Source organism: Mobula birostris, chromosome 21 (genome assembly GCF_030028105.1).
Source record: "Mobula birostris isolate sMobBir1 chromosome 21, sMobBir1.hap1, whole genome shotgun sequence".
Taxonomy (NCBI): Eukaryota; Metazoa; Chordata; class Chondrichthyes; order Myliobatiformes; family Myliobatidae; genus Mobula; species Mobula birostris.
The window spans coordinates 19,373,924-19,400,080 of NC_092390.1; the positions used below are offsets into that span (position 1 = coordinate 19,373,924).

General features: G+C 45.9%; 1 protein-coding gene across 8 annotated transcripts in view; it reads left to right on the plus strand.

Moving 5' to 3' along the window:
* Nucleotides 1-26,157, plus strand: part of sh3pxd2aa (SH3 and PX domains 2Aa) — a 315,062-nt gene that overhangs the window by 169,884 nt on the left and 119,021 nt on the right. For 7 of the 8 annotated variants that reach the window (XR_011882687.1, XR_011882688.1, XR_011882689.1 and 4 more), the window contains one exon: nt 10,475-10,606. Coding sequence is in view for 5 of the 8 variants with exons in the window: in XM_072239102.1 (XP_072095203.1) it covers nt 10,475-10,606 (132 nt within the window). In the remaining 3 variants the exon portion in view is untranslated. Of the gene's footprint in view, nt 1-10,114; nt 10,169-10,474; nt 10,607-26,157 lie in introns of those variants that run through there. The other variant, XM_072239106.1, reaches the window with a different exon arrangement.

Below are 26,157 nucleotides of genomic sequence, written 5' to 3' on the forward strand. Positions count from 1 at the left end.
GTCAGGAATCAAAAGGTTGTGCATGGTGAGACTAATGTCCTAAGCTGCATATATTTCAATGCAAAAAATATCATAGGAAAGGCAGATGAGCTTGGCATGGATTAACACCTGGAATCATGACATTGTAGCTATTAGTAGGACTTGGTTGCAGGAGCAGCAGGACTGGCAGCTCAGTATTCCAGGGAGTCCGTTGTTTTGGACTTGACAGAGTGGGAGGAGGGGGTGACATAAATAATCAGGGAAAATGTCATGGCAGTGCTCTGTCAGGACAGACTGGAGAACCAGTTTAGTGAGACATTATGGGTGGAACTGAGAAATAAGAAAGATATGACTACGTTAATAGGGCTATAATACAGACCACCCAACAGTACTAGGGATTTAGAGGGGTAAATTTGTTGAGAGCTTGCAGACTGTTGCAAGAAACATGAGGTTGTTATAGTAGGTGATTTTTAATTTTAATGGGATAGAGCTTGTCATGTGTTCAGGAGTACGTAGAAGTTCCAACGAGAGAGTTACTGGATCTGCTATTAGAGTATGAGATGGGGCAGATGACAGAAGTTTGTTCAGGGGAACACAATCTAATGGCCACAATGCCATTAGTTTTAAAGCAAATATGCAAACAGATAGGTCTGGGGTCTGCGGCTGGGGTTCTAAATTGGAGAAAGGCCAATTTTGATGCCATTAGAAATGACCTGGCAAGCATGTATTGGGAAAGATGTACTTGGTAAGTGGGAGGCCTTCAACAGCACAATTTGAGAGTACAAAGCTTGTATGTGCCTGTCAGAATAAAAGGTAAAGATAAGAAATGTAGGGAAACTTGGTTTTCAAGAGATATTAAGGCCTTGGTTAAGAGAAAAAAGGAGGTGCATAGCAGATTTAGCCAGGTAAGAACAAATGAGGTATTTACAGAGTATAAGAAATGCAAGAGAACACTTTAAGAAAGAAATCAGGAGGGCGAAAAGAAGGCATGAAGTTGTTCTAGCAGTCAAGGTGAAGAAGAATCCCAAGGGATTCTGCAGATATGGTAAGAGCAAAAGGATTGCAAAGGACAAAATTGGTCCTCTGGAAGATCAGAACTGTAATCCATGTGTGGAGCTAAAACAGATGGGTGAGATCTTAAATATTTTTTTTTCCATTTGTATTTATTCAGGAGATCGACACAGAGCCTATAGAAGTGAGGCAAAGTGGCATCAACTTCATGGACCCTGTGCAGATTACAGAGGAGGAAGTGCTTGCTATCTTGAGGCAAATCAGGGTGATTAAATCCCCAGGGCCAGACAAGACCCTAGCAGAGATATTTAAATCATCCTTGGCGACAGGAAAGGTACCAGAGGATTGGAGGAAAGCTAATGTTGTTCCGCTGTTTAAGAAAGAGTCTAAACATAAAGCAGGAAATTATAAGACAATGAGTCTGACATCAGTTGTGGGAAAGTTATTGGAAGGTATTCTAAGGGACCAGTATTTGGATAGACATGGACTACTTAAGGATAGTCAGCATGGCCCTGTGCGTGGTAGGTCATGTCTAACCAATCTTAGTTTTTTCGAGGAAGTTACCAGAAAAGTGGATGAGGGCAAGGTAGTAGATATTGTATACATGGACTTTAACAAGGCATTTGACAAAGTCCTGCATGGGAAGTTAGTCAAGAAGGTTCAGTTGCTTAGAATTCAAGGTGAAGTAGTAAATTGGATTAGACATTGACTTTGTGGGAGAAGTCACAGAGTGGTAGTAGATGATGGCCTCTGACTGGAGGGCTGTAACTAGTGATGTGCTGCAGAGATCAGTGCTATGTCTGTTGTTGTTTATCATCTATATCAATGATCTGGATGACAATGTGGTTAACTGAATCAGCAAATTTGTGGATGACACCAAGACTGGGGGTGTAGTGACAGTGAGGAAGGCTATCAAGGCCTGCAGAGGTATCGGCGTCAGGTGGAATAAAGGGCTGAAAAATGGCAGATGGAATTTAATGCGGACAATGCAGATGGTTTAATGCATGTCACACAGTGAATGGTAGAGTACTGTGGAGAATGTGAGAACAATGGGATCTGGAAATATAGGTTCATAATTCATTGAAAGTGGCATCACAGGTAGATAGGCTGGGAAAGAAAGCTTTTGGCACATTGGCCTTCATGAATCAGTGTATTGAGAATAAGAGATGGGATGTAATGTTGAAGTTGTATAAGAGGCCTAATTATGTGCCATTTTGAACACCTACCTACAGGAAAGATATAAATAAAAGTGAAAGAATACAGAGAAAATTTACAAGGATGTTGGCTGTCTGGAGGACCTGAGTTATAAGGAAAGATTGAATAGGTTAGGACTTCTTTCCTTAGAGAGTAAAAGACTAAGAGGAGATTTGATAGAGGTATACAAAATTATGAGGGGTGTAGATAGGGTAAATGCAAGCAGGCTTTTTCCATTGAGGTTGGGTAGGACTACAACCTGGGGTTATCTATTAAGGGTGAAAGGTGAATAGTTTAAGGGGAACATGAGGTGAAACATTTTCACTTAGAGGCTCTTGAGAGTGTGGAGTGAGCTGCCAGCACAAGTGGTGCATATGAGTTCGATGTCAGCGTTTAAGTGAAGTTTGGATAGGTACATGGATAGTAGGGTATAGTGCATATATGGGAGTACATGGGAGTAGGCATTTTAAATGGTTCAGCACAGACTAGATGGGCCAAAGGCCTTTTTCTGTGCTGTACTTTGCTGTACTTCTCCATGACCCTGACTCCATGGGCCCAGCATGCAAGTGCAATTATGAAGAAAACATGGCAGTGCCTCTACTTCCTTTGGTGTTTGCAAAGGTTCGGCATCACATCTTAAACTTCGACAAATTTCTATAGGTGTGTGGTGGAGAGTATATTGACTGGCTGTATCATAACCTGGTATGGAAACACGAATGTCCTCGAATGAGAAATACTAGACAGTAGAATACTACAGCACAGTACAGGACCTTTGGCCCTCGATGTTGTACCGACCCATATATTCCTTTTAAAAAATGTACTAAACCCACACTACTCCATAACCCTCTATTTTTCTTTCATCCATGTGCCTGTCCAAGAGGCTCTTAAATACCCCTAATGTTTTAGCCTCCACCACCAGCCCTGGAAAGCCATTTCAGGCACCCACAACCCACTGTGTATAAAAAAAAACAAACAAACTTACCCCTGATGTCTCCCCTAAACTTCCCTCCCTTAACTTTGTACATATGCCCTCTGGTGTCTGCTATTCGTGCCCTGGGAAACAGGTACTGGCTATCCACCCTATCTATGCCTCTCATAATCTTGTAGACCTCTATCAAGTCCCCTCTCATCCTTCTGTACTCCAAAGAGAAAAGTCCCAACTCTGCTAACCTTGCTTCCAATCCAGGCAACATCCTGGTAAATCTCCACTGCACCCTCTCCGTAGCTTCCACATCCTTCCTATAATGAGGTGACCAGAACTGAACACAATACTCTAAGTATGGTGTCACCAGAGATTTGTAGAGTTGCAACATGACCTCTGTACTCTTGAACTCAATCCCCCTATTAATGAAGCCGAACATCCCATAGGCCTTCTTAACTATCCTATCAACCTGTGAAGCGACCTTGAGGGATGTATGGATTTGAACCCCAAGGTCCCTCTGTTCATCCACACTCTTAAGTAACTGACCATTAACCCTGTACTCAGCCTTCTGGTTTGTCCTTCCAAAATGCATCGCCTCACACTTATCTGGATTGAACTCCATCTGCCACTTTTCTGCCCAACTCTGCATCCTGTCCATATCCTCTTGTAACCTTCGACAACCTACAGCTCCATCCACAATTCCTCCAATCCTCGTGTCATCCGCAAACTTACTCACACATCCTTCCGCCTCTTCATCCAGGTCATTTATAAAAATCGCAAAGAGCAGGGGTCCCAGGACAGATCCTTGCAGCACTCCACTAGTCACTGACCTCCAGGCAGAATACTTTCCTTCCACTACTACCCTCTGCTTTCTTCCTTTAAGCCAATTTTTTATCCAAACAGCCAAGGTTCCACTGATCCCATGCCTCATGACTTTTTGGATGAGTCTCTTGTTGGGGACCTTGTCAAATGCCTTGTTAAAATCCATGTAGACCACATCTACCGCCCTAACCTCATCAATTTCTTTTGGTACCTCTTCAAAAAACTCAATTAAGCTCGTGAGGCACGACCTTCCCTTCACAAAGCCATGTTGAGTATCCTTGAGTAGACTGTACTTCTCCAAGTGCTCATAGATCCTATTCTTAAGAATCCTTTCCAATAGTTTGCAGACCACTGACGTAAGAGTCACCAGTCTATAGTTCCCTATTACCTTTTTTAAACAAGGGAGCTACATTTGCCATTCTCCAATCCTCCGGCATCTCCCCCCGCAGCCAAAGAGGATTCAAAGATCGTAGCTACTGCTCCAGTGATCTCTACAAAAAATAGTGGATATGGCCCAGTCCATTATGGGTAAATCTCTTCCCACCATTCAGCACATCTACTTGGAGCGTTATGGCAGGAAAGCAACATCCATCATCAGGCAGCCCCACCTCCCAGGTCATGCTATCTTTTGGCTTCTGCCATCAAGAAGAAGGCACTGGAGCCTCAGGATTCACACCACCATGTTCAGAAATAGTTATTACACCTCAACCATCAGGACCTTGAATCAAAGCAGATAACTTCACTCAATTTCACTGAAATGTTCCTACAACCTATGGAGTCACTTCATCTCATGTTCTCAATAATTATTGTTTATTTATTTATTATTGTATTTGCACAGTTTGCGGTCTTTTGCACACTGGTTGAATGCCCATTTGGTGCAGTCTATCATTGACTCTCTTATGGTTATTATTCTAGTGTGGATTTATTGAGTCTGCCCACAAGAAAATGAATCTCAGAGTTGTATATTGTGACTTGCAGTTGCAAGAAAAAGTTTGTGAACTCTTTGCAATTACCTGGTTTTCTGCATTAACTAATAAAATGTGGTTTGATCTGCATCTAAGTCACAATAATAGACAAACATAATCTGCTGAAACTACTAACACACAAACAATTGTACTTTTCTTGACATTATTGAACACATGAACCATTGTTTAATCATTCACAGTCCAGGATAGAAAAAGTACGTGAACTCTTGTATTTAATAACTGGTAGAACCTCTTTTAGCAGCAATAACCTCCACCAAACATTTCCTGTAGCTGCTGATCAGAGTTGCACAATGACAAGGAGGAATTTTAGACCATTCCTCCATACAGAACTGTTTCATTTTATTAATACTTCTGGGATACCTTGCATGAACAGCCCTCATCAGGTCATACCACAGCATCCCAATTGAGTTAAGGTCTGGACTCTGACTTGGCCATTCCAAAACATGAATTTTCTTTTTAAACCATTCTGTTGTTAACTTACTTGTGTGTTTCAGATCATTGTCTTGTTCCATCATTCAACTTCTATTAAGCTTCAGGTGATGGACTGCTACCCTGACATTCTCCTGTAAAATGTCTTCATGGAATTTTCAATTCCTTATTCCCTCAATGACTGCAAGCTGTCCAGCTCCAAACCATGATGGTACTTCCACCATGCTTCACAGTTGGGATGAGCTCTTTTTCCTCCAAACATGGTGGTGTGCATTTCTGCCAAAAAGTTCAACTTTTGTCTCACCTGTCCACAGAACATTGTCCCAGAAACATTCAAGAACATCCAGGTGGACTTTTGCAAACTTGAGATGTGCACCAGTGCTTTTTTTGGACAGTAGTGGCTCCCTCCATGGTGCCCTTTCATGAACACCATTCTTGTTCAGTGTTTTTCTTATAGTAGACACATGAACAGAAAATTTAGCAAGTTTTTTTTTTACTTCCTTCAGCATTGCACATTGTGCTTTTGGTCTGATTGTTGCAGGATGCCCACTCGTAGGGAGAGTAGCAACAGTACTGAGTTTCCTCCGTTTGTAGAGAACTTTTACTGTGATCTGACAAACACTCGGGTCTTAGAAATGCTTTTTGTAGCCTTTTGCAGCTTCATGCATATCTACAATTCTACTTCTAAGGTCCTCTGAAAATTGTTCTGATTGAGGTCTGGTGCACATTAGCAGATGTTTCTTGAGAAGAGCAGACTCTGTCAGTAACCTGACTTTGTGTGTCTTTTTAAGAGGACGGGACACCTCTCCAACCCATACCTCCAATCTCATCGTATTGATTGGAACACCTGGCTCCAAATAAATTTTGTAGAAGGCATGACCGCAGAGGTTTACATACTTGTTTGGACCTAGACTGTGATTGTTTAAATGGTGTACTCAGTATTGACGAAAAGAAGTACAAGTGTTTCTGTGTTATTAGTTTAAGCAGATTGTTTGTCTATTATTGTGACTTAGATGAAGATCAGACCACACGTTAAGAGTAATTAATGCAGAAAAACGGGTAATTGCAAAGGGTTCACCATCCTTTTCTTGCAATTGTATATGTACTTTGATAATAAATTTACTTTGAGGAAATGAAGCCCTATCCTATTCAACCTTTTCTTATAATTCAGGTCCTCAAGTCTGGCAACATTCTTGTACTTTATCTCTGTACTCGTTCAAGCTTATTGTTATCTTTCTTGTAGGCAGATGACCAGAACTGCACTCAGTTTGCAAAATTAGGCCTCACCAATGTCCTATACAACTTCAACATAACATTCCAACTCCTGTACCCAATACTTTGATTTATGAAAGCCAATGTGCCAAAACTTTTTTTTATCACCCTATCAACATGTGATGCTATTTTCAAGGAGATGAGGATTCGTATTCTACAGCTGTCATGCATCTGATTGTGTCTCTCTGCCATCTGTTTCATGGGCAGAAGTCTCCCCATTATCTCGGATATCTTCAAAGGGCAATGTTTTGAAAAAGCTGTATCCATCATGAAGGACCCTCACCATACAGGGCATTCCTCTTCTCATTACTACCATTAAGGAGGAGATACAGGAGCCCGAAGACACACATTCAATATTTTAGAAACAGCTTTTCTGCCTCCATTATCAGATCTCTGAATGGTCCATGAACACCCTCTCATAATTTTGCATTCATTCTGCTCTATCTAGCAATCTAGCTCTTTATCTATTTATATCCTTATTGTAATTTATAGTAATGTTTGGGTATTGCCACAGAGCAATAAATTTCATGACCTACTTAATTAGGTACACTGTTACACCTCGTTAATGCAAATATCTTATCAGCCAATCATGTGGCAGCAACTGAATGCAGAAAAGCATGGAGACATGGTCAAGAGGTTCAGTTGTTCAGACCAAACATCAGCATGGGGAAGAATTTCTTATATGATCAGAATGACTTTCACAGTGGAATGGTTGTTGGTGCCAAGCAGATGGATTGAGTATCTCAGAAACCACTGATCCTCCTGGATGTTTCTACACACAACAGTCTGCAAAGAATGTACATAAAACATCCAGTGAGCAGCAGTTCTGTGGACAAGAATGCTTTGTTAATGAGAGATCAGAGGAAAATGATCAGATTAGTTTGAGCTGACAGGAGGGTGACAGTAACTCAAATATACACATGTTGCAACAGTGGTGTGCAGAAGAGCATCTCGAATGTGCAATATGCCCAACCTTGAAGTGGATGGATTACAACAGCAGAAGACCATGAACATACAATGAGTGGCCACTTCATTAGGTACCTCCTGTACGTAATGAAGTGTATATCAGTGATTAAAAAATCTGATTCTGAATGTTGTATGGAATTCCTTTTTCGCTCTCAATATGGCCTTCCACAGGTTGTACCTGGACTTTTTGTAGGGTTTTAAATTGCTGGTCTTGACCAGTTCAGATTTGACCCTCAGAAGACTGTTTATATCAAGGTCTTCCAATTTGTGAGACTAGATATGTTCTTGAGGCATGCATTTATCCATGCAGCTCTTCATGAAGACAATGATGGCATGGTATCTTTATGAATCCCTGACAATGGTTCATTCTACTGATTCATAGTAGTCCTGTAAACATTCCTCCGCCTTTTTTGACCATACCTTTGCCATTCTCACTACTAATGCTGTTGTTCTCAGTCTCGGTCGATAAGGGAGTTGAGATATCAGTGAGACTTACTTCAGTGATAAGAAATTATTGGAGAAGATTCTTAGAGACAGGATTTACAGACATAGTCTGATTAGGGATAATCAATATGACTTTGTGAAGGGTAGGTCATGCCTTCTGAGCCTAACTGGATTCTTTGTTTTTATGACAAAGCACATAATGAAGACAGAGCAGTGGATGTGGTGTATATGGATTTTAGTAAGGTGTTTGGTAAGATTCCACATGTAGGCTCATTCATAAGGTCAGGGGACATGGGACCCAGGGAAACTTGGCTGTTTACAGAAATAGCTTACCCATGTAAGGCAGGGGGAGGTAGTAGATGGGAGGGTATTCTGCCTGGAGGTGGTTGACCAGCAATGTTCTGCAGGTATCTGTCCTGGGATCCCTACTCTTTGTGATTTTTATAATTGACTTGGATGAGGAAGTGAAGGGTGGGTTGTAAGTTTGCAGGTGACATGAAGATTGGTGGAGTTGTGGATAGTAGGAGGTTTTGAGACATTGACAGGATGCAGAGTTGGCCTGAGAAGTGGCAGATGGAGTTCAACCTGGAAAAATGTGAAGTAATTCATGTTGAATATTGAATTTGAGGGCAGAGTACAGCAATGCAGAAAAAACTTTGCAGTTTGTATGAGCAGGAAGATTTTAAGTTTCCCATCCATAGTTGATCCCTCTTAACAAATTGATAAGTTTGTTAAGAAGGTGTATGGTGTGTTGGCCTTCCTTATTCATGGGATTGAGTTTAAGAGCTGTGATGTAATGTTGCAGCTCCATAAAATCCTTGTCAGATCTCACCTTGGACATTGTATTCAGTTCTCATCGCTTCATTATAGGATAGATATTGTAGTTTTAGAGAGGGTGCAGAGGAAATTTACAAGATGCTGCCTGGACTAGAGAGCGTGACTTTGAAGATTGCTTGAGGGAGCTAGGGCTTTTCCCTTTGAAGCAAAGGTGCATCAGAGGTATCTTGATAGAGGTGTACAGGATAATGAGGCATAGATTGAGTGGATAGCCAGAGACTTTTCCCAGAGTGGAAATGACTAATATAAGGTAATTGGAGAAAAGTATAAGTGGGATGTTCTTTACAAAGAGTAGTGGGTTCATGGAACAAACTGTCAGGAATGATGGTAGAGCATTTAAGAAACTCTTAGATAGAAGGCTGAATGATAGAAAAATGGAGGGCTATGTGAGAGGGAAGGGTTAGATTGATTTTAGAATAGGTTAAAAGGTTTTATTACAGGTATATGGGTGTAAATATTTGATGGAATGAAGGAATAATAATAAGTGTCTGTAGAACGCTACCAAGGGGTAGCTATAGAAAACATATTTCTGACACAGAAATCAGTTTACAGACCACTCTCAGGGACAGAACCCTTACATAATTATGGACTGCTTTTATATTGGTGCTTTAACTGGTGTGGAGAAGCAGTGTGTGTCAAGAACCTCCCACAGCTCTTTGAGGGGAACTTAAACTACTTTTGAAATGAATGAGTGAATGTGGATTTCGTGAAGTTACAACTCTGTGGTTATACCTGGGTTGTCTGGCCTTTGATAATTGATAATAAGACTTTGTATGGTGGTAGGTTTGCATGCTCTGAAGATGTCAGTAGAAACGGGAGTATGATGAGAGTAGATGAAGTCGGGCAGTAATTGATATTCAGTCAAGAGATGATAAATACTTTCCAACAGCACACAGGAAAGCCCTATGTACTCAGCCCAGTAACGCTGAAAGTAGCTTTGGAGTCACGAGGCTAAATTTGTCAACATTTGGAGGTGTTGGGGTAGACTGTTGATACCGCATGAAACCAGACTTCATTCTAATTCAGATCATTGAGTAATGAGTTGTGAAATTGAATAAGAAAATAGTTAATCAGATAACAGAGCTGGAAAATAGTTTTTCTGTCTCTGACTGTTATGTAAACAGCTTGCCCTCCCTGGACCGTCCCACTCATATGTTTCTATTTAAGGCTTTAGGAGCAGCCGATTAGCATTGGTGTTCTCATCCCCCACACTGCCTCTGCTCTCTCCTTGGCAGAGAGAGATGGGACGGGCTGTTTATTATTTTTAACTGTCTCTCTAGCGGCTGCTGGCATTCTCCCTGATTATGTGTGTGAGATGAAATTGAGAATTGTGGATATTTTACATCCTGTGCTGACATCTCTTTCAGGATTAAAACTCCAAGAATCTTAATTTAAACATGAACCTGAAGACTTGAATGTTACGCAGTGAAGCTGAGGGGGTGGAAGGAAGATTCTATATGGCCAGATCTTTAGGAATATTCTGTAGACTGAACTTGAATTCTGATTGGTTGAAGGGTGCTAAAGATTTGGCCTATCGTAAGTGGAATAGTCTGTCGCTTGCAAGGAGTCATGGCTGCGAGTTGGCTGACAGCTTGCTTTTTCCCTACTCCAGGTTCGGAGACTGTCTCGGAGCCCATGGTTTTGGATCAGTATGTGGTAGTCGCCAACTATGAGAAGCAGGAGAACTCTGAGATTAGCCTGAAAGCAGGGGAAGTAGTGGATGTTATTGAAAAAAGCGAGAGTGGTAAGTAAGAAAAAAAATCATAAAAATCTTCTTTCTTTTTCTCCCACCCTCTCTGTACCCCCCTCTCGCTTTCTTGCTCTCTTTCTTTCCCCTTGCTCTCTGTTTCTGTTCCCCTGCTCTGTTTCTTCACCCCCCCCCCCCCCCGGCTCTCTCTCGCTCTCTCTTTCTCGGACCCAGCACTGTACATTACTTCCATCTGTGTCTGCCTTTGGCTGAGTGTCAGGAGCTCCCTGTTGCTTTGGGCTCAAGTCCAAGATCTGCCTCTCTCTGTAGGAATGTCTGCAAAATTCTCTCTTAATTAACAATGTAAAATTGCTGTAAACATAGTCAATGTCATAATGTTGCTTGCAAACTGTAACCAGTCCCTGATAATCTGCTTCCATGAAATGCAAAGTTGTTTCCCTTCTAGTCCCTGTCCTAAAAATATGAAGGTTACCATTTCAAATTGATCTATTCTTTCCCTGAAAAATTTCTCTCAACATCTGTCTCCTTTTCCCCTCATTTGTTATTTTGTATTTCTATATTAGTGCGATAAAACTGGAGTGGAAGTGACAGCATGTGACCTCAAGCTGCTGTTACTGTGCTGTTTTAAAGAAATATTTGTCAATGTGAAGTGCTTGGCTGTTGTACTAGTGTTAATGTTGCTCTTCAGTGTTCAAATAGAGGAGGCCTACAGTTTGCTGCATTGTGTCAGTTTGCAACGTAGTTGTTTTTAACAGAATGAGGCTGTGTCAGTAAAATGTGTCTGGCCACCCTTGTCGTTTACGGAAGACACTTTCCAAAAACGTGCAATTTACTTTACCCTTCTTCCAATGTTCAAATGACCAGTTCAGTCAGTACAAACAGTATCTGAGTAATGCAATAATAAATGTGATGTAATCATGTAATCTCACAGTATATCAACTGTATAATCTAGCAAAGCATATAGTAGAATTGGATAACCCAGCCCAGGATGAAAGGAAACTGAATAACTCATTTAAACTGAGTGTATACAGTAACTGGGTAATCGAGTACAATATGTGAAATAAATGGGTAGTTCTAGTCTCTGTGTTGTAACTGAATGATTCTAGTATGTAGAGTATGCGTATCATTCTAGAACATTACACAGGTAACCCAATACTATATCACAAATTGTGTTATCACCAGGTGCTGGAAATATGAAAGGAAACAAAAAAAATTGCTGGTCAGACGGCATTTGTGGAAGAAGCAGGCTCAAAGTTTCAAGTTGATGATCTTCATCAGAAATGAAAGGCCATTGATGTGCAATGTTGCTTTGCAATTCCATACACGCACAAATGCACACGGGTTCTCTGTTCCCGTTCCCACCCCTCCTCCCACATTGTCCTCCTCCTACATTGTCCTCCTCCCACATTGTCCTCCCCCAACATTGTACTCTCCCCCTTCCGCCGCGTCTCTCGCCCCCTTCCGCCGCGTCTCTCGCCCCCTTCCGCCGCGTCTCTCGCCCCCTTCCGCCGCGTCTCCCCCCTTCCGCCGCGTCTCCCCCCTTCCGCCGCGTCTCCCCCCTTCCGCCGCGTCTCCCCCCTTCCGCCGCGTCTCCCTCCCCCCTTCCGCCGCGTCTCCCTCCCCCTTCCGCGCGTCTCCCTCCCCCCTTCGCCCGCGTCTCCCTCCCCCCTTCCGCCGCGTCTCCCTCCCCCCTTCCGCCGCGTCTCCCTCCCCCCTTCCGCCGCGTCTCCCTCCCCCCTTCCGCCGCGTCTCCTCCTCCCCCCTTCCTCGCCGCGTCTCCCTCCCCCCTTCCGCCGCGTCTCCCTCCCCCCTTCCGCCGCGTCTCCCTCCCCCCTTCCGCCGCGTCTCCCTCCCCCCTTCCGCCGCGTCTCCCTCCCCCCTTCCGCCGCGTCTCCCTCCCCCCCTGCCGCCGCGTCTCCCTCCCCCCTGCCGCCGCGTCTCCCTCCCCCCTGCCGCCGCGTTCTCTCCCCCCCTTCCGCCGCGTCTCTCCCCCCCTCCGCCGCGTCTCTCCCCCCCCTCCGCCGCGTCTCTCCCTCCCTTCCGCCGCGTCTCTCCCCCCTTCTGCCGCGTCTCTCCCCCCCTTCTGCCGCGTCTCTCCCCCCCTTCCGCCGCGTCTCTCCCCCCTCCCGCCGCGTCTCTCCCCCCCTCCCGCCGCGTCCTCTCCCCCCCTCCCGCCGCGTCCTCTCCCCCCCTCCCGCCGCGTCTCTCCCCCCTCCCGCCGCGTCTCTCCCCCCCTCCCGCCGCGTCTCTCCCCCCTTCCGCCGCGTCTCTCCTCCCCTTCCGCCGCGTCTCTCCCCCCCTTCCGCCGCGTCTCTCCCCCCCTCCCGCCGCGTCTCTCCCCCCCTCCGCCGCGTCTCTCCCCCCCTCCCGCCGCGTCTCTCCCCCCCTCCCGCCGCGTCTCTCCCCCCCTCCCGCCGCGTCTCTCCCCCCCCTCCCGCCGCGTCTCTCCCCCCCTTCCGCCGTCTAAGAATAAATCAGGGAAGGTAGTGCACCCGTGGCTGACAAGGGAAATTAAGGATAGTATCCAATTCCAAAGAAGGAAACATACAAATTTGCCAGAAGAAGTGGCTCACCTGAGGACTGGGAGAAATTCAGAGTCCAGCAGAGGAGGACAAAGGGCTTAATTAGGAAAGGGAAAAAAGATTATGAGAGAAAACTGGCAGGGAACATAAAAACTGACTGTAGAAGCTTTTATAGATATGTGAAAAGAAAAAGATTGGTTAAGACAAATGTAGGTCCCTTACAGACAGAAACAGAAGAATTGATTATGGGAAACAAGGACATGGCAGACCAATTGAATAACTACTTTGGTTCTGTCTTCACTAAGGAGGACATAAATAATCTTCCGGAAACAGTAGGGGACAGAGGGTCCAGTGAGATGGAGGAACTGAGGGAAATACATGTTAGTAGGAAGTGGTGTTAGGTAAATTGAAGGGATTAAAGACAGATAAATCCCCAGGGCCAGATGGTCTGCATCCCAGAGTGCTTAGGGAAGTAGCCCAAGAAATAGTGGATACATTAGTGATAATTTTCAAAACTCTTTAGATTCTGGACTAGTTCCTGAGGATTGGAGGGTGGCTAATGTAACCCCACTTTATAAAAAAGGAGGGAGAGAGAAACCGGGGAATTATAGACCGTTAGCCTGACATCGGTGGTGGGGAAGATGCTAGAGTCAGTCATCAAAGATGTGATAACAGCACATTTGGAAAGCGGTGAAATCATCGGACAAGGTCAGCATGGATTTGTGAAAGGAAAATCATGTCTGACGAATCTCATAGAATTTTTTGAGGATGTAGCTAGTAGAGTGGATAGGGGAGAACCAGTGGATGTGGTATATTTGGATTTTCAAAAGGCTTTTGACAAGGCCCCACACAGGAGATTAGTGTGCAAACTTAAAGCACATGGTATTGGGGGTAAGGTATTGATGTGGATAGAGAATTGGTTAGCAGACAGGAAGCAAAGAGTGGGAATAAACGGGACCTTTTCAGAATGGCAGGCAGTGACTAGTGGGGTACCGCAAGGCTTAGTGCTGGGACCCCAGTTGTTTACAATATATATTAATGACTTGGATGAGGGAATTAAATGCAGCATCTCCAAGTTTGCGGATGACACGAAGCTGGGCGGCAGTGTTAGCTGTGAGGAGGATGCTAAGAGGATGCAGGTTGACTTGGATAGGTTAGGTGAGTGGCAAATTCATGCAGATGCAATTTAATGTGGATAAATGTGAGGTTATCCACTTTGGTGGCAAAAACAGGAAAACAGATTATTATCTGAATGGTGGCCGATTAGGAAAAGGGGAGGTGCAATGAGACCTGGGTGTCATTATACACCAGTCATTGAAGTGGGCATGCAGTTCAGCAGGCGGTGAAAAAGGCGAATGGTATGCTGGCATTCATAGCAAGAGGATTCCAGTGCAGGAGCAGGGAGGTACTACTGCAGTTGTACAAGGCCTTGGTGAGCCCACACCTGGAGTATTGTGTGCAGTTTGGTCCCCTAATCTGAAGAAAGACATTCTTGCCATAGAGGGAGTACAAAGAAGGTTCACCAGATTGATTCCTGGGATGGCAGGACTTTCATATGATGAAAGACTGGATCGACTAGGCTTATACTCATTGGAATTTAGAAGATTGAGGGGGGATCTTATTGAAACATATAAAATCCTAAAGGGATTGGACAGACTAGATGCAGGAAGATTGTTCCAGTGTTGGAAGTCCAGAACGAGGGGTCACAGTTTGAGGATAAGGGGGAGCCTTTTAGGACCGAGATTAGGGAAAACTTCTTCACATAGAGAGTGGTGAATCTGTGGAATTCTCTGCCACAGGAAACAGTTGAGGCCAGTTCATTGGCTATATTTAAGAGGGAGGTTAGATATGGTCCTTGTGGCTAAAGGATCAGGGGTATGGAGAGAAGGCAGGTATAGGGTTCTGAGTTGGATGATCAGCCATGATCATGCTGAATGGCGGTGCAGGCTCGAAGGGCCAACTGGCCTGCTCCTGCACCTGTTTTCTATGTTTCTATGTCTCTCTCCCCCCTCTTCCGCTGTGTCTCAATTCCCCGCCCCCCAACTGGTTTCCTCACCTCCCACTGCGTCTCCCCCCACCCACTGTGCCCCCTCCAATGTCTCCCCACTCCCCCTATCTCCCAGCTTCCATCAACCCCTCTTGCCCCTGCTCCCTGTTCCCCTGTCCCCCACTCCCTCTGCCCCTTCCCTCTCCCCTTACAGTTTATATACTAATGGTGATCCTACAGTGTTTACACACTCACAGGGCCACTTTGAAAAAAAAACATAAGAAATACGGTCAGTATTAGACCATTCAGCTTTTTCACTATTGTAAAATGTTGTGGCTAACTTGTTGTACCTAACCGCCACTTTTTTTTCTGCTAAAGCTGTGCCTCTTCATTGCTTTAATATACAAAAATCCAAATTTCTGTTGACCACATTCCAGAAAAGATGTGAATGCATTCTAGAGGAGTTTTACTACAGGAGATGGACTGTATCCCAGAGTTCTTAAAGAGGTAACTGAAGTGGAGGCAATAGTAGTGATGTTTCAAGAATCACAAGATTCTGGAATGTTTCCAGAGGAATGGAAGATCGCAAAGAAAAGAAGAAAGCAAAATTCAGGGAATTATTGGCCTGTTAACCTGACTTCATTGGTTGGCAATTGTTTGAATCCATTATTAACAATGAAGTTAGGGTACTTGAGGCATGCGATAAAATAGACCGAAGTCAGCATGGTTTGCTTAAAGGGAAATCTTGCCAGACAAGTGTGTGAAATTTTTTGAGGAAATAACTGGCAGGATAGGCAAAGAACAGGTAGTAAATGTGGTTTTCTTGTGTTTCCTGAAGGTTTTTGTCGAGGTGCTGCCCATGAGACTACTTAACAAGGTAAAACCTTGGTATTACAAGAGAGATACAAGATTGGCTGACTGGTATAAGGCAAAGGGTGGGAATAAAGGAGGCCTCTTCAGGTTGGCTGTCAATGACTGACTAGTGATATTTTGCCGGTGTCAGTTTTGGGACCATTTCTTTTCATGTAATATGTCAATGATTTTGATGATGCAATTGATAACTTTGTGGCCAAATTTACAGACCATATGAAGGTATGTGGAGGGGGAGGTAGTGTTATGGAAGCAGGGAGTCTACAGAAGTCTTTAGACAATAAAAGAATGGGCAAAGTTACAGATGGAATACAGTGTAGGGAAGTGTATGGTCTTGGATTTTGATAGAAGGAATAAAGGTGTAGACTTTTTCCTGTCTTCCCATACTCTTTGACATACTAATTAAGTACCTGCCAACCTCAGTTTTAAGAGATAGTTGAAGAGATTATGGCAGCATTAGTTATGATCTTTCAAGAATTACTAGTTTCTGAAATGGTTCCAGAGGACTGGAAAATTGCAGTGTCACTCCACTCTTTAAGAATAGCAGGGAGGCAAAAGACAGAAAATTATAGCTCTGCCTTCAGTGGTTGGGAAGATGTTGGATTCCACATCCACTCTATCTAGGCCTTTCAGTGTTCAGTAGGTTTCAATGAGATCCACCCTCATTCTTATGAACTCCAATGAGTACTGGGCCAAAGCCATCAAACATTCCTCAGGCGTTAACCCTTTCATTCCTGGGATCATTCTTGTGAACCTCCCCTGGAACTCCTGTAATGCCAGCACATCCATTGTGGTCTAATGGCCTGAAACTGCTCACAATACCCCAAGTCAGTCTCGACCAATGCCTTATAAAGCCTCAGCATTACATCCTTGCTTTTATATTTTAGTCCTCTTGAAATGAATGCTGTTACGTACCCCGTAACTGGGTTGCCAAGCCAGCAGAAGTGGACCACTTAGTTGGAGTCTGGATTACTGGAACTAAGAAAGTTTTATTAAAGAAATAAGTAGCACAGTACTCTAATCATAAGGATATAAATGCAACAGGTTAGCAATGATAAAACACATGTACACAGAACTAGGATAATAGGAATCAATCAAGCTCTATCGCAGTCTAGGGGTAAAATGATCAGTCTCAAGTGACACAGAGTTCAGTTCAGCTCAGTACAGTTCGCAGCAATTGCTGTTGTGCCATGGGGAGGGGAGAGAGAGAGAGAGAGAGAGAGAGAGCGAATGATGATATGCAAATCGAATTCAGACAGACCTTGATGTTCCTCCACAGTTAGCTTTAGGGCGAGCCCTTTTTAATGTCTTCTGAGGTCACCGACTGTGACCCTTCCGTTCCAGATACGATCGTTCTTCTGCGGTGAACCCGGCACCCAGGCAAGGGCAGACACACACACCAGGTTCCCACCGATCGTACCTTTTCACCCTGTGCGTCTATGGTCGGTCCCGCGATCAGGCCTCCAAACTCCAACCAACTTGTGGGGGCACACCGCACTTCCAGGGTCTCGTTATCTCATGATCTCGTGGTGTCTGCATTGCCTTAGCAAATCTGTTCCTTTTATCCCCCTGCTGGGGTATTGCCTGTCCATCAAACTTCAAACAGTTCAGGTTCAAAGCAACCGGTCTGTCAGTACTCGGGACTGTGTCCCTTTTCGTTAACCTCTCTGATCTCTCATTAACATTTTGAATGTTTCTCTATTCGTCTCTCTTATCTCTGTCATCAGCATTAATCTTCTGATAACTTGGTCTTTCGTCACAATGCTAACATTGCAGTTCCTGACCACGGACTTAACCTGCAAGTTAACTTTTAGGGAATGTTGCCTGAGGACTCCCAAGTATCTTTGCACCCCTGATTTCTGAATTAGTTGTCTGTTTAGAAATAGTCTATGCCTTTAGTCCTTCTACCAAAGTGAATGACCATACACTTCCCTACACTGTATTCCATCTGCCACTCCTTTATCCATTCTCCTAATCTGTCTGAGTCCTTCCTGCCCCTCCACCTATCTTTGTATTGTCTGCAAATTTGGCCACAAAGCCATCAATTTCTCCGTTCAATTCATTGACGTATAACATGAAAAGAAGTGGTCCCAACGCCGACCCCCTGAGTATCACTAATCATCAGCAGTAGAGTCAGCCAGTATCTTTCCTGTAATACCATGGGCTCTATCTTATTAAGCAGCCTCATGTGCGGCAACTTGTCTCAAGAGCCTTATGAAAATCCCAATAAACAAAATCCTCTGCCTCTCCTTTGTCTATCCTGCCTGCCATTTCAAGTTCACATTCAAGTTTAATGTCATTCAACCATGTAAGACAACAATAAACTACAGTGACACTTAAAAAATATAGTCCAAGTCCGAGTCCATGAATGTTGCAGCAGTCTGCGGTTGAACACAATATATCTTGTCTTCTGCCGAGTGATCACTGGAGGGCAGTATCGACTCCAGCCTCAAGCACTCCGGTGGAGTGTGCCAACCCTGACACCTATCTCCAGGGCGGCTGCAAAGAGGCGATACTGTGGCTTGAGGCTTAGACCTTGCTATAACCGAGGCCACGCAGCTCCACTGTCATTTGCCAATAAACCAGTGAATCAACATTAACACATGTCCAACAGGGTCTTGCGATCAGAAGAAAAGCGACTTACTGTTAGACTGCATGCCTCCTTTGCGCACACACTCCATAGCCTCTCTGATGCAGGCAGCAACATGATCCAGACCAAGTGTGGGTGGTGCAGTTACGTAGTGGTTAGCATAACGCTTTACCAGCAACCCAGGTTCAATTCCTGAGGCTGTCTGTAAGGAATTTGTCCATTCTCCCCGTGACTGTATTGGTTTCCTCCAGATGCTCCAGTTTCCTCCCACAGTCCAAAGATGTACTGTTTGGTAGGTTAATTGGTCTTTGTAAATTGTCTCATGATTAGGCTAGGGTTAATTCAGGAGTTGCTGGGTGGCACAGCTCAAAGGACCGAAGGGCCTATTCTGTTTTTTTCAATCAGTCATTCAATCCACCAATCAATCAATCAATCAATCAATAAATAAAACTCCAGCTCCTTCTGTCTCTCAGCAAACAAGAAATTGCTGATAGGTTAGACCTGCAGTACTTGAAGCTCTTAATGTCCAGCTGGGTCTTATAATAGTAAAAAAAATGTTTAAAAATGATAATACCATCTTTGGTTGGCCCATAGAAGCTGCTGCATCCAAGTGTGCTGCCATCTTACCGGAGGATTTCCTCAAAGAATACCAACAGATTTTCAGGCAAGATTTTCCTTTAAGGAAACCATGCAGACTTTAAACTATTTTATCATGTGCATCCAAGTACCCTGGAAGTTCATTCTTAATTATGGACTCAAACATCTTGTCAACCACTGAAGACAGGCTAACTTTTCTAATAGTGGATGAGTCTAGGACCAGAGTGCACAGCCTTTAGAACAGAGATGAGGAGGAAGTTATTTAGTCAGATAGAGGTAACTCTGGAATTCATTCGTCAGGTAAGATTTCCTCTTAAGGAAACCATACTGACTTCATCCTATTTAATTGTGTGCCCCCATTTACCCCAAAATCTCATCCTTATTAATGGATTCCAGTCAGCATCGCAATGAACCTCTTATGTACCCTCTTCAAAGCCTCTACTTCCTTACTGTAATTCCTGGATGGTAAAGTGGGCTGGTCCTTAAGTTTATATCACATAGACTTCAGCGTGTCTAGCTAAATGGATACAAAATAAGCTTTCTGGAAGGAGTAAGAATGTGGTAGTTAAGGGCATTTTCTCAGATTGGAGGGCTTAAACCAGTGGTGTCTGCTGGGATTGATACAGGATCCTGTAGCGATGTGCTACACACAGAGCTAGAAATAACAACACGCACTCAAGACTTGTTTATTCAAACATCGCGGCACTGGCTTTTAAGCAGTTCCCTTCCAGCCCTCTCCGGGCAGAAATGACGTCAGAGGTGCATTACCAAAGTCTCTCCCCGCGCGCGGGCTATTTTGTGAGCCGGTTTGCTTGTGTAGAAAGTGGGTCGCCACATAACCCCCCCCCCCCCAGAACCAGCGATACACCCCCAATGTCCACAGTCTGGATCAGTCTCTGTTTGGGCGGTCTGCCTCTGCACCGTGGTGCCTGAAGCTCGACCGACTGCACCAAGTCCACATGGGCTGATTTGAGTCGGTCCACCGTGAAAACCAACTCTTTCCCCCCAATGTCTAGAAGGTACGTGGACCCATTGTTACTGATCACCTTGAACGGCCCCTCGTACGGCTGCTGCAGCAGTGCCCAGTGTGCGCCCCTTCGTACGAATACAAACTTACAGTTCTGCAGGTCTCTGGGTACACAGGTTGGGATATGTCTGTGCTGTGAAGTCAGTACGGGGGCCAGGTTGCCGAGCCTTTCACGTAGTCTGTCCAGGACAGCTGCGGGTTCTTCCTGTTGCCCCCTTGAGGCTGGTATGAACTCTCCTGGGACGACCAGGGGTGTGCCGTACGCCAGCTCGGCCGACGAGGTGTGCAAATCCTCTTTGGGTACTGTGCAGATTCCAAGCAGGACCCAAGGAAGCTCGTCCACCCAGTTAGGCCCTTTCAGGCGGGCCATGAGAGCCGACTTTGTGACGGTGGAAGCGTTCCACTAGTCTGTTCGACTGTGGGTGGTAGGCAGTTGTGTGGTGTAATTGTGTTCCCAACAGGCTGGCCACAGCGGATGACAGGCTGGGGGTGAACTGGGCACCTCTGTCGGAGCTAATGTGGGCGGGTATCCCGAAGCGTGCTACCCAGGTTGCAATCAGCGCTCGGGCGCAGGAATCGGCGGTGGTGTCGTTGAGTGGGACTGCCTCTGGCCATCTCGTGAACCGGTCTACCATAGTTAGGAGGTACCGCGCTCCTCGCGACACTGGCAGGGGCCCCACGATATCCACATGAATGTGGTCGAACCTCCGGTGGGTGGGTTCGAACTGCTGCGGAGGGGCTTTGATGTGCTGCTGTACCTTGGCTGTTTGGCACTGCGTGCACGTTTTGGCCCATACGCTGACCTGTTTGCGAAGTCCGTGCCACATGAACTTGCTGGAGACCATCCGGACGGTTGTCCTGATAGATGGGTGTGCCAAGCCGTGTATGGAGTTGAAAACTTGCCGCCGCCAGGCTGCCGGGACGATGGGGCGAGATTGGCCGGTAGCCATGTCACACAGGAGGGTCCTCTCACCTGGGCCTACAAGGAAGTCTTGCAGCTGCAAACCCGAGACTGCGGTCCTGTAGCTGGGCATATCGTCGTCTGCCTACTGCGCCTCCACCAGTGCTGCATAGTCCACCCCCAGGACAGGGCCTGGATAGCTGGTCTGGAGAGTGTGTCCGACACAACGTTGTCCTTTCCCGAGACATGCTGGATGTCCATCGTGTACTCGGAGATGTAGGACAGATGTCGCTGCTAGCGGGCTGACCAGGGATCGGACACCTTCGTGAACGTGAAGGTCAACAGTTTGTGGTCCGTGAACGCGGTGAACGGCCTGCCTTCTAAGAAGTACCTGAAATGCCGGATTGCCAGATACAGTGCCAACAGCTGCTGGTCGAAGGCACTGTACTTGAGTTCAGGTGGCCGTAGGTGCCTGCTGAAGAATGCCAGGCGTTGCCAGCGCCCCTCGATGAGTTGCTCCAGCACCCCACCGACTGCTGTGTTGGATGCGTCCACTGTGAGGGCAGTTGGAGCGTCCATTCTGGGGTGCACCAGCATTGCGGCGTCTGCCAAGGCTTCCTTGGCTTTAATGAAAGCGGCCGCGGCCTCCTCATCCCAAGTAATGTCCTTGCCTTTACCCGACATCAGGGTGAACAAAGGGCGCATGATATGGGCTGCTGAAGGGAGGAGGAGAAGTTCTGCTACTTCCGGTAGTAAAAGTTCACCGTACCAATGAACTCCTGCAGGCCTTTGACTGTGTTGGGCTGGGCGAAGTGGCAGATCGTGTCTACCTTGGCGGGCAGAGGTGTTGCCCTGTCTTTGGTAATCCTGTGGCCCAGGAAGTCGATGGTGTCGAGTCCGAACTGACATTTGGCCGGGTTGATCATGAGGCCGAAATCACTCAGGCGGGAGTAGAGCTGGCAGAGGTGGGACAGATGCTCCTGATGACTACTGCTGGCTATGAGGATGTCATCCAGATAGATGAACGCAAGTCCAGGTCGCGTCCCACTGCATCCATTAGTCGCTGGAATGTCTGTGTGGCATTCTTCAGGCCAAACGGTATTCGGAGGAATTCGAACAGGCCGAACGGGGTGATGAGTGCTGTTTTGGGGATGTCTTCAGGGTGTACCGGGATTTGATGGTACCCCCGGACGAGGTCTACTTTGGAAAAGATGCTTGCCCCATGCAGGTTTGCTGCAAAGTCCTGTATGTGCGGCACGGGGTAGCGGTCTGGAGTTGTAGCCTCGTTCAGTCTGCGGTAGTCGTCGCATGGTCTCCAGCTCCCGGATGCTTTGGGCACCATGTGCAAGGGGGAGGTCCATGGGCTGTCAGACCGCTGTACGATCCCCAATTCCTCCATCCTCTTGAACTCCTCCTTCACCAGGAGGAGCTTGTCCGGGGGGAGCCTTCGTGCATGGGCATGGAGGGGTGGTCCCTGGGTCGGAATGTGGTGCTTGGCATGGACCAGTCTTTTCCCTTGCAAGTTGACCAGCAGGCTGTGGGCTTGCAAGAAGTCCGCCTGCAGGAGTGGTTGGGCCACGGCAGCCAGTGTGAAGTCCCACATGAACCGGCTGGTGCCGAACTGTAGCTGCGCTGTGCGGGTGCCATAGGTCCGAATCATGCTGCCGTTTGCGGCCCTCAGGGTGGGTCCCGTCTCCCTGTTGTGGGTGTCATACCCCGTCGGGGGTAAGACGCTGATCTCCGCTCCGGTGTCAACCAAGAAGCAGCGTCCTGACTATTTGTCCTAGACGTACAGGAGGCTGTCCTGGTGGCCAGCCACCATAGCCATTAGCGGCGGCTGGCCCTGGCGTTTCCTGGGAACTTGCAGGGTGGGCGACAACGGTGGGCTTCTGTGCCCCACCGCTGGTGATAGAAACACCACTGTTCATTGGCCTCCTCGCTCCTGCCTCTGGGTTGTGTGCGCTCCGTTGGTGGGCCTGCTCTTGGGCGTTTGGCTTGGTAATCTGTCCGACGGATGCCCCGCTCTCCATCTTGGCTTTCCACAGAAACATCTGCCCGGGCCACCACCTTCCGGGGGTCACTGAAATCTGCGTCGGCCAGCAGCAGATGTATGTCCTCGGGCAGTTGTTCTAGGAATGTCTGCTCAATCAAGAGGCAGGGCTTCTGTCCTTCAGCCAGGGCCAGCATCTCATTCATTAATGCTGACGGCAGCCTGTCTCCCAAACCGTCCAGGTGCAGCAAGCGGGCACCTCGCTCACACCATGAGAGGCCAAAGGTCTCTATGAGCAGCGCTTTGAATGCTGCATTTTTGCCTTCTTCGGGGGGGAGGGGGGCGGTGACTGTATGAAATCCCCAACCCGTCCAGCTGTCTCCTGGTCAAGGGAGCTCACCACGTAATAGTAACGTGTGGAATCCAAAAATATCTGCCGAATCTGGAACTGGGCTTCTGCTTAGTCAAACCACATGCGTGGTCGCAGCGTCCAGAAAGTTGGCAGTTTTAGCGAAACTGCGTGAACAGATGAAGGAGAGCCGATCATCTTTGGTCCAAATCCTGTTTGGACCGTCGGGGTCACCAATGTAGCAATGTGCTACACACAGATCTAGAAATAACGACACGCAGTCTGTAAGTCGCACTCGAGACTCATTTATTCAAATTTCGCAGCACTGGCTTTTAAGCAGTTCCCTTCCAGCCCTCTCGGGGCGGAAATGATGTCAGAGGTGCATTACCAAAGTCTCTCCCCGCGCGCGAGCTATTTTGTGAGCCTGTTCACTTGTGTGGAAAGTGGGTCGCCACAATCCCTTATTTGTCATACATATTGTTGATTTAGTTGAGAAGGTACTGTTTGTGGCATGCCTAATCATTCTGCAGATGACAGCAAAGTTGGTGGACAGTGAATAAGGCAATTTAAGGTTGCAACAGCATCTAGATCAATTCAGAAATTGGAAATAGGAACACACACACAATGCTGGAGGAACTCAGCAGGTCAGACAGCATCTATAGAGAGGATTAAACAGTCAATATTTTGAGCCAAGACCTTCCATCAGGCAAAAGAATATTGGTGAAATGGCATTTGGAGTCTGTTGTGCAGTTTTGGTTACCATAGTATTGGAAGGATTGCATTAAGCCTGAAAGAGAGCAGTGTAGAAAGTTGATGGCTTATGAAGGTTTGAGTTCTAATGAAAGTCTGGATAGGCTGAGATATTTTTCTTTATTAGTACAGATGGCTATGATGGTCATTATAGACAGGTGGGCACAAAATGCTGGAGGAACCTGGCTGATCAGGCAGTATCAACGTTTCAGGCTGAAATCCTTCTTCAGGACGAACAGCCTGCTTCTGTGCTGCATACATCTCCATTCTTAGAGATGTCATTTTGTGGCACCTCTGAGCTTCCATCATATGTTCTCCTCTTCCCAAATGTAGGAGATAAGGGTGTGGATTCCTTTCTTTCAGGTTTAAAAACTTCATCATGGGTTTATCTTATCCCAAGGCCTTAAAGCCTATGTTAGAATACAAACACCTATATCAGGATTCTATTCATCAACTATAGCTCAACATTTACCACCATCATTCCCACAATCCTGATTGAGAAGTTACAGAACCTGGGCTTCTGTGCCTCCTGCTGCAATTGGATCCTTGACTTCCTAACCAGAAGACCACAATCTGTGCGGATTGGTGGTAATATCTCTTCTTCGCTGATGGTCAACACTGGTGTACTTTCAGGGGTGTGTGCCTAGTCCACTGCTCTACTGTCTCTGTACCCATGACTGTGTGGCTAGGCATAGCTCAAATACCATCTATAAACTTGCTGATGTAGATTGTTGGTAGAATCTCAGATCAAGATAAGAGGGCGTAACAGGAGTGAGATATGCCAATTAGTGGAGTGGTGTCGCAGCAATAACCTTGCACTCAACGTCAGCAAGACGAACAAGCTGGTTGTGGACTTCAGGAAGTGTAAGACAAAGGAACACATACCAATCCTCATGGAGGGACCAGAAGTGGAGAGAGTGAGCAATTTCAAATTCCTGGGTGTCAAGATCTCTGAGAACCTAACCTGGTCCCAACATATCGATGCAGCTATAAAGAAAGCATGACAGTGACTATATTTCATTAGGAGTTTGAAGAGATTTGGTATGTCAACAAAAACATTCACAACCTTCTATAGATGGACCTGGAGAGCATTCTGACAGGCAGCATCACTGTCTGGTGTGGCGGAGGGGGGTGGCGCGGGGGGGGGGGGTGCGGCTACTGCACAGGACCGAAAGAAGCTGCAGAGGGTCGTAAATTTAGTCGGCTCCATCTTGGGTACTAGCCTACAAAGTGCCCAGGACATCTTCAGGGAGCGGTGTCTCAAAAAGGCAGCATCCATTATTAAGGACCCCCAGCACCCAGGGCATGCTTTTTTCTCACTGTTACCATCAGGTAGGAGACACAGAGCCTGAAGGCACACACTCTGCGATTCAGTAATACCTTCTTCCCTTCAGCCACTCAATTCCTAAATGGACATTGAACCTGTGAATACTACCTCACTTTTTTAATATCTATTTTTTGTTTTTTCATGATTTTTAATCTATTCAATATGCATATACTGTAATTGATTTATTTGTTATTTTTTCTTCTATATTATGTATAGCATTGAACTGCAGCTGCTAAGTTAACAAATTTCACAACACATGCCGGTGATAATAAACCTGATTCTGATTCTGAGACATGGAGTTATACAGCACAGAAACAGGCATGCTGACCAGAATGGCCCATTCAAGATCCTACTATTTGCTAGTATTTGACCCATAACTTTCTAAACCTTTCCAATTTGTCTACCTATCCCACTATCATTTAAAAGTTGTTATTGTACATACCTCAATCACTTCTTGTGGCAGCTCATTCCACATAAGGTACCATCTTTTATGTAAAAAATAATTGTCCATCAAATACCTATTAAATCTATTCCCCCTCACAGTAAACCAATTTCCTCTAGTTCTTGATTCCCCATCCCTGGGAAAAAGACTGAGTGCATTTACCCTGTCTATGCCCCTCATAGTTCTATACAAGTCTGTCTAACCTCTCCCTTTAACTCAGTCCCTCAGGTCCAGG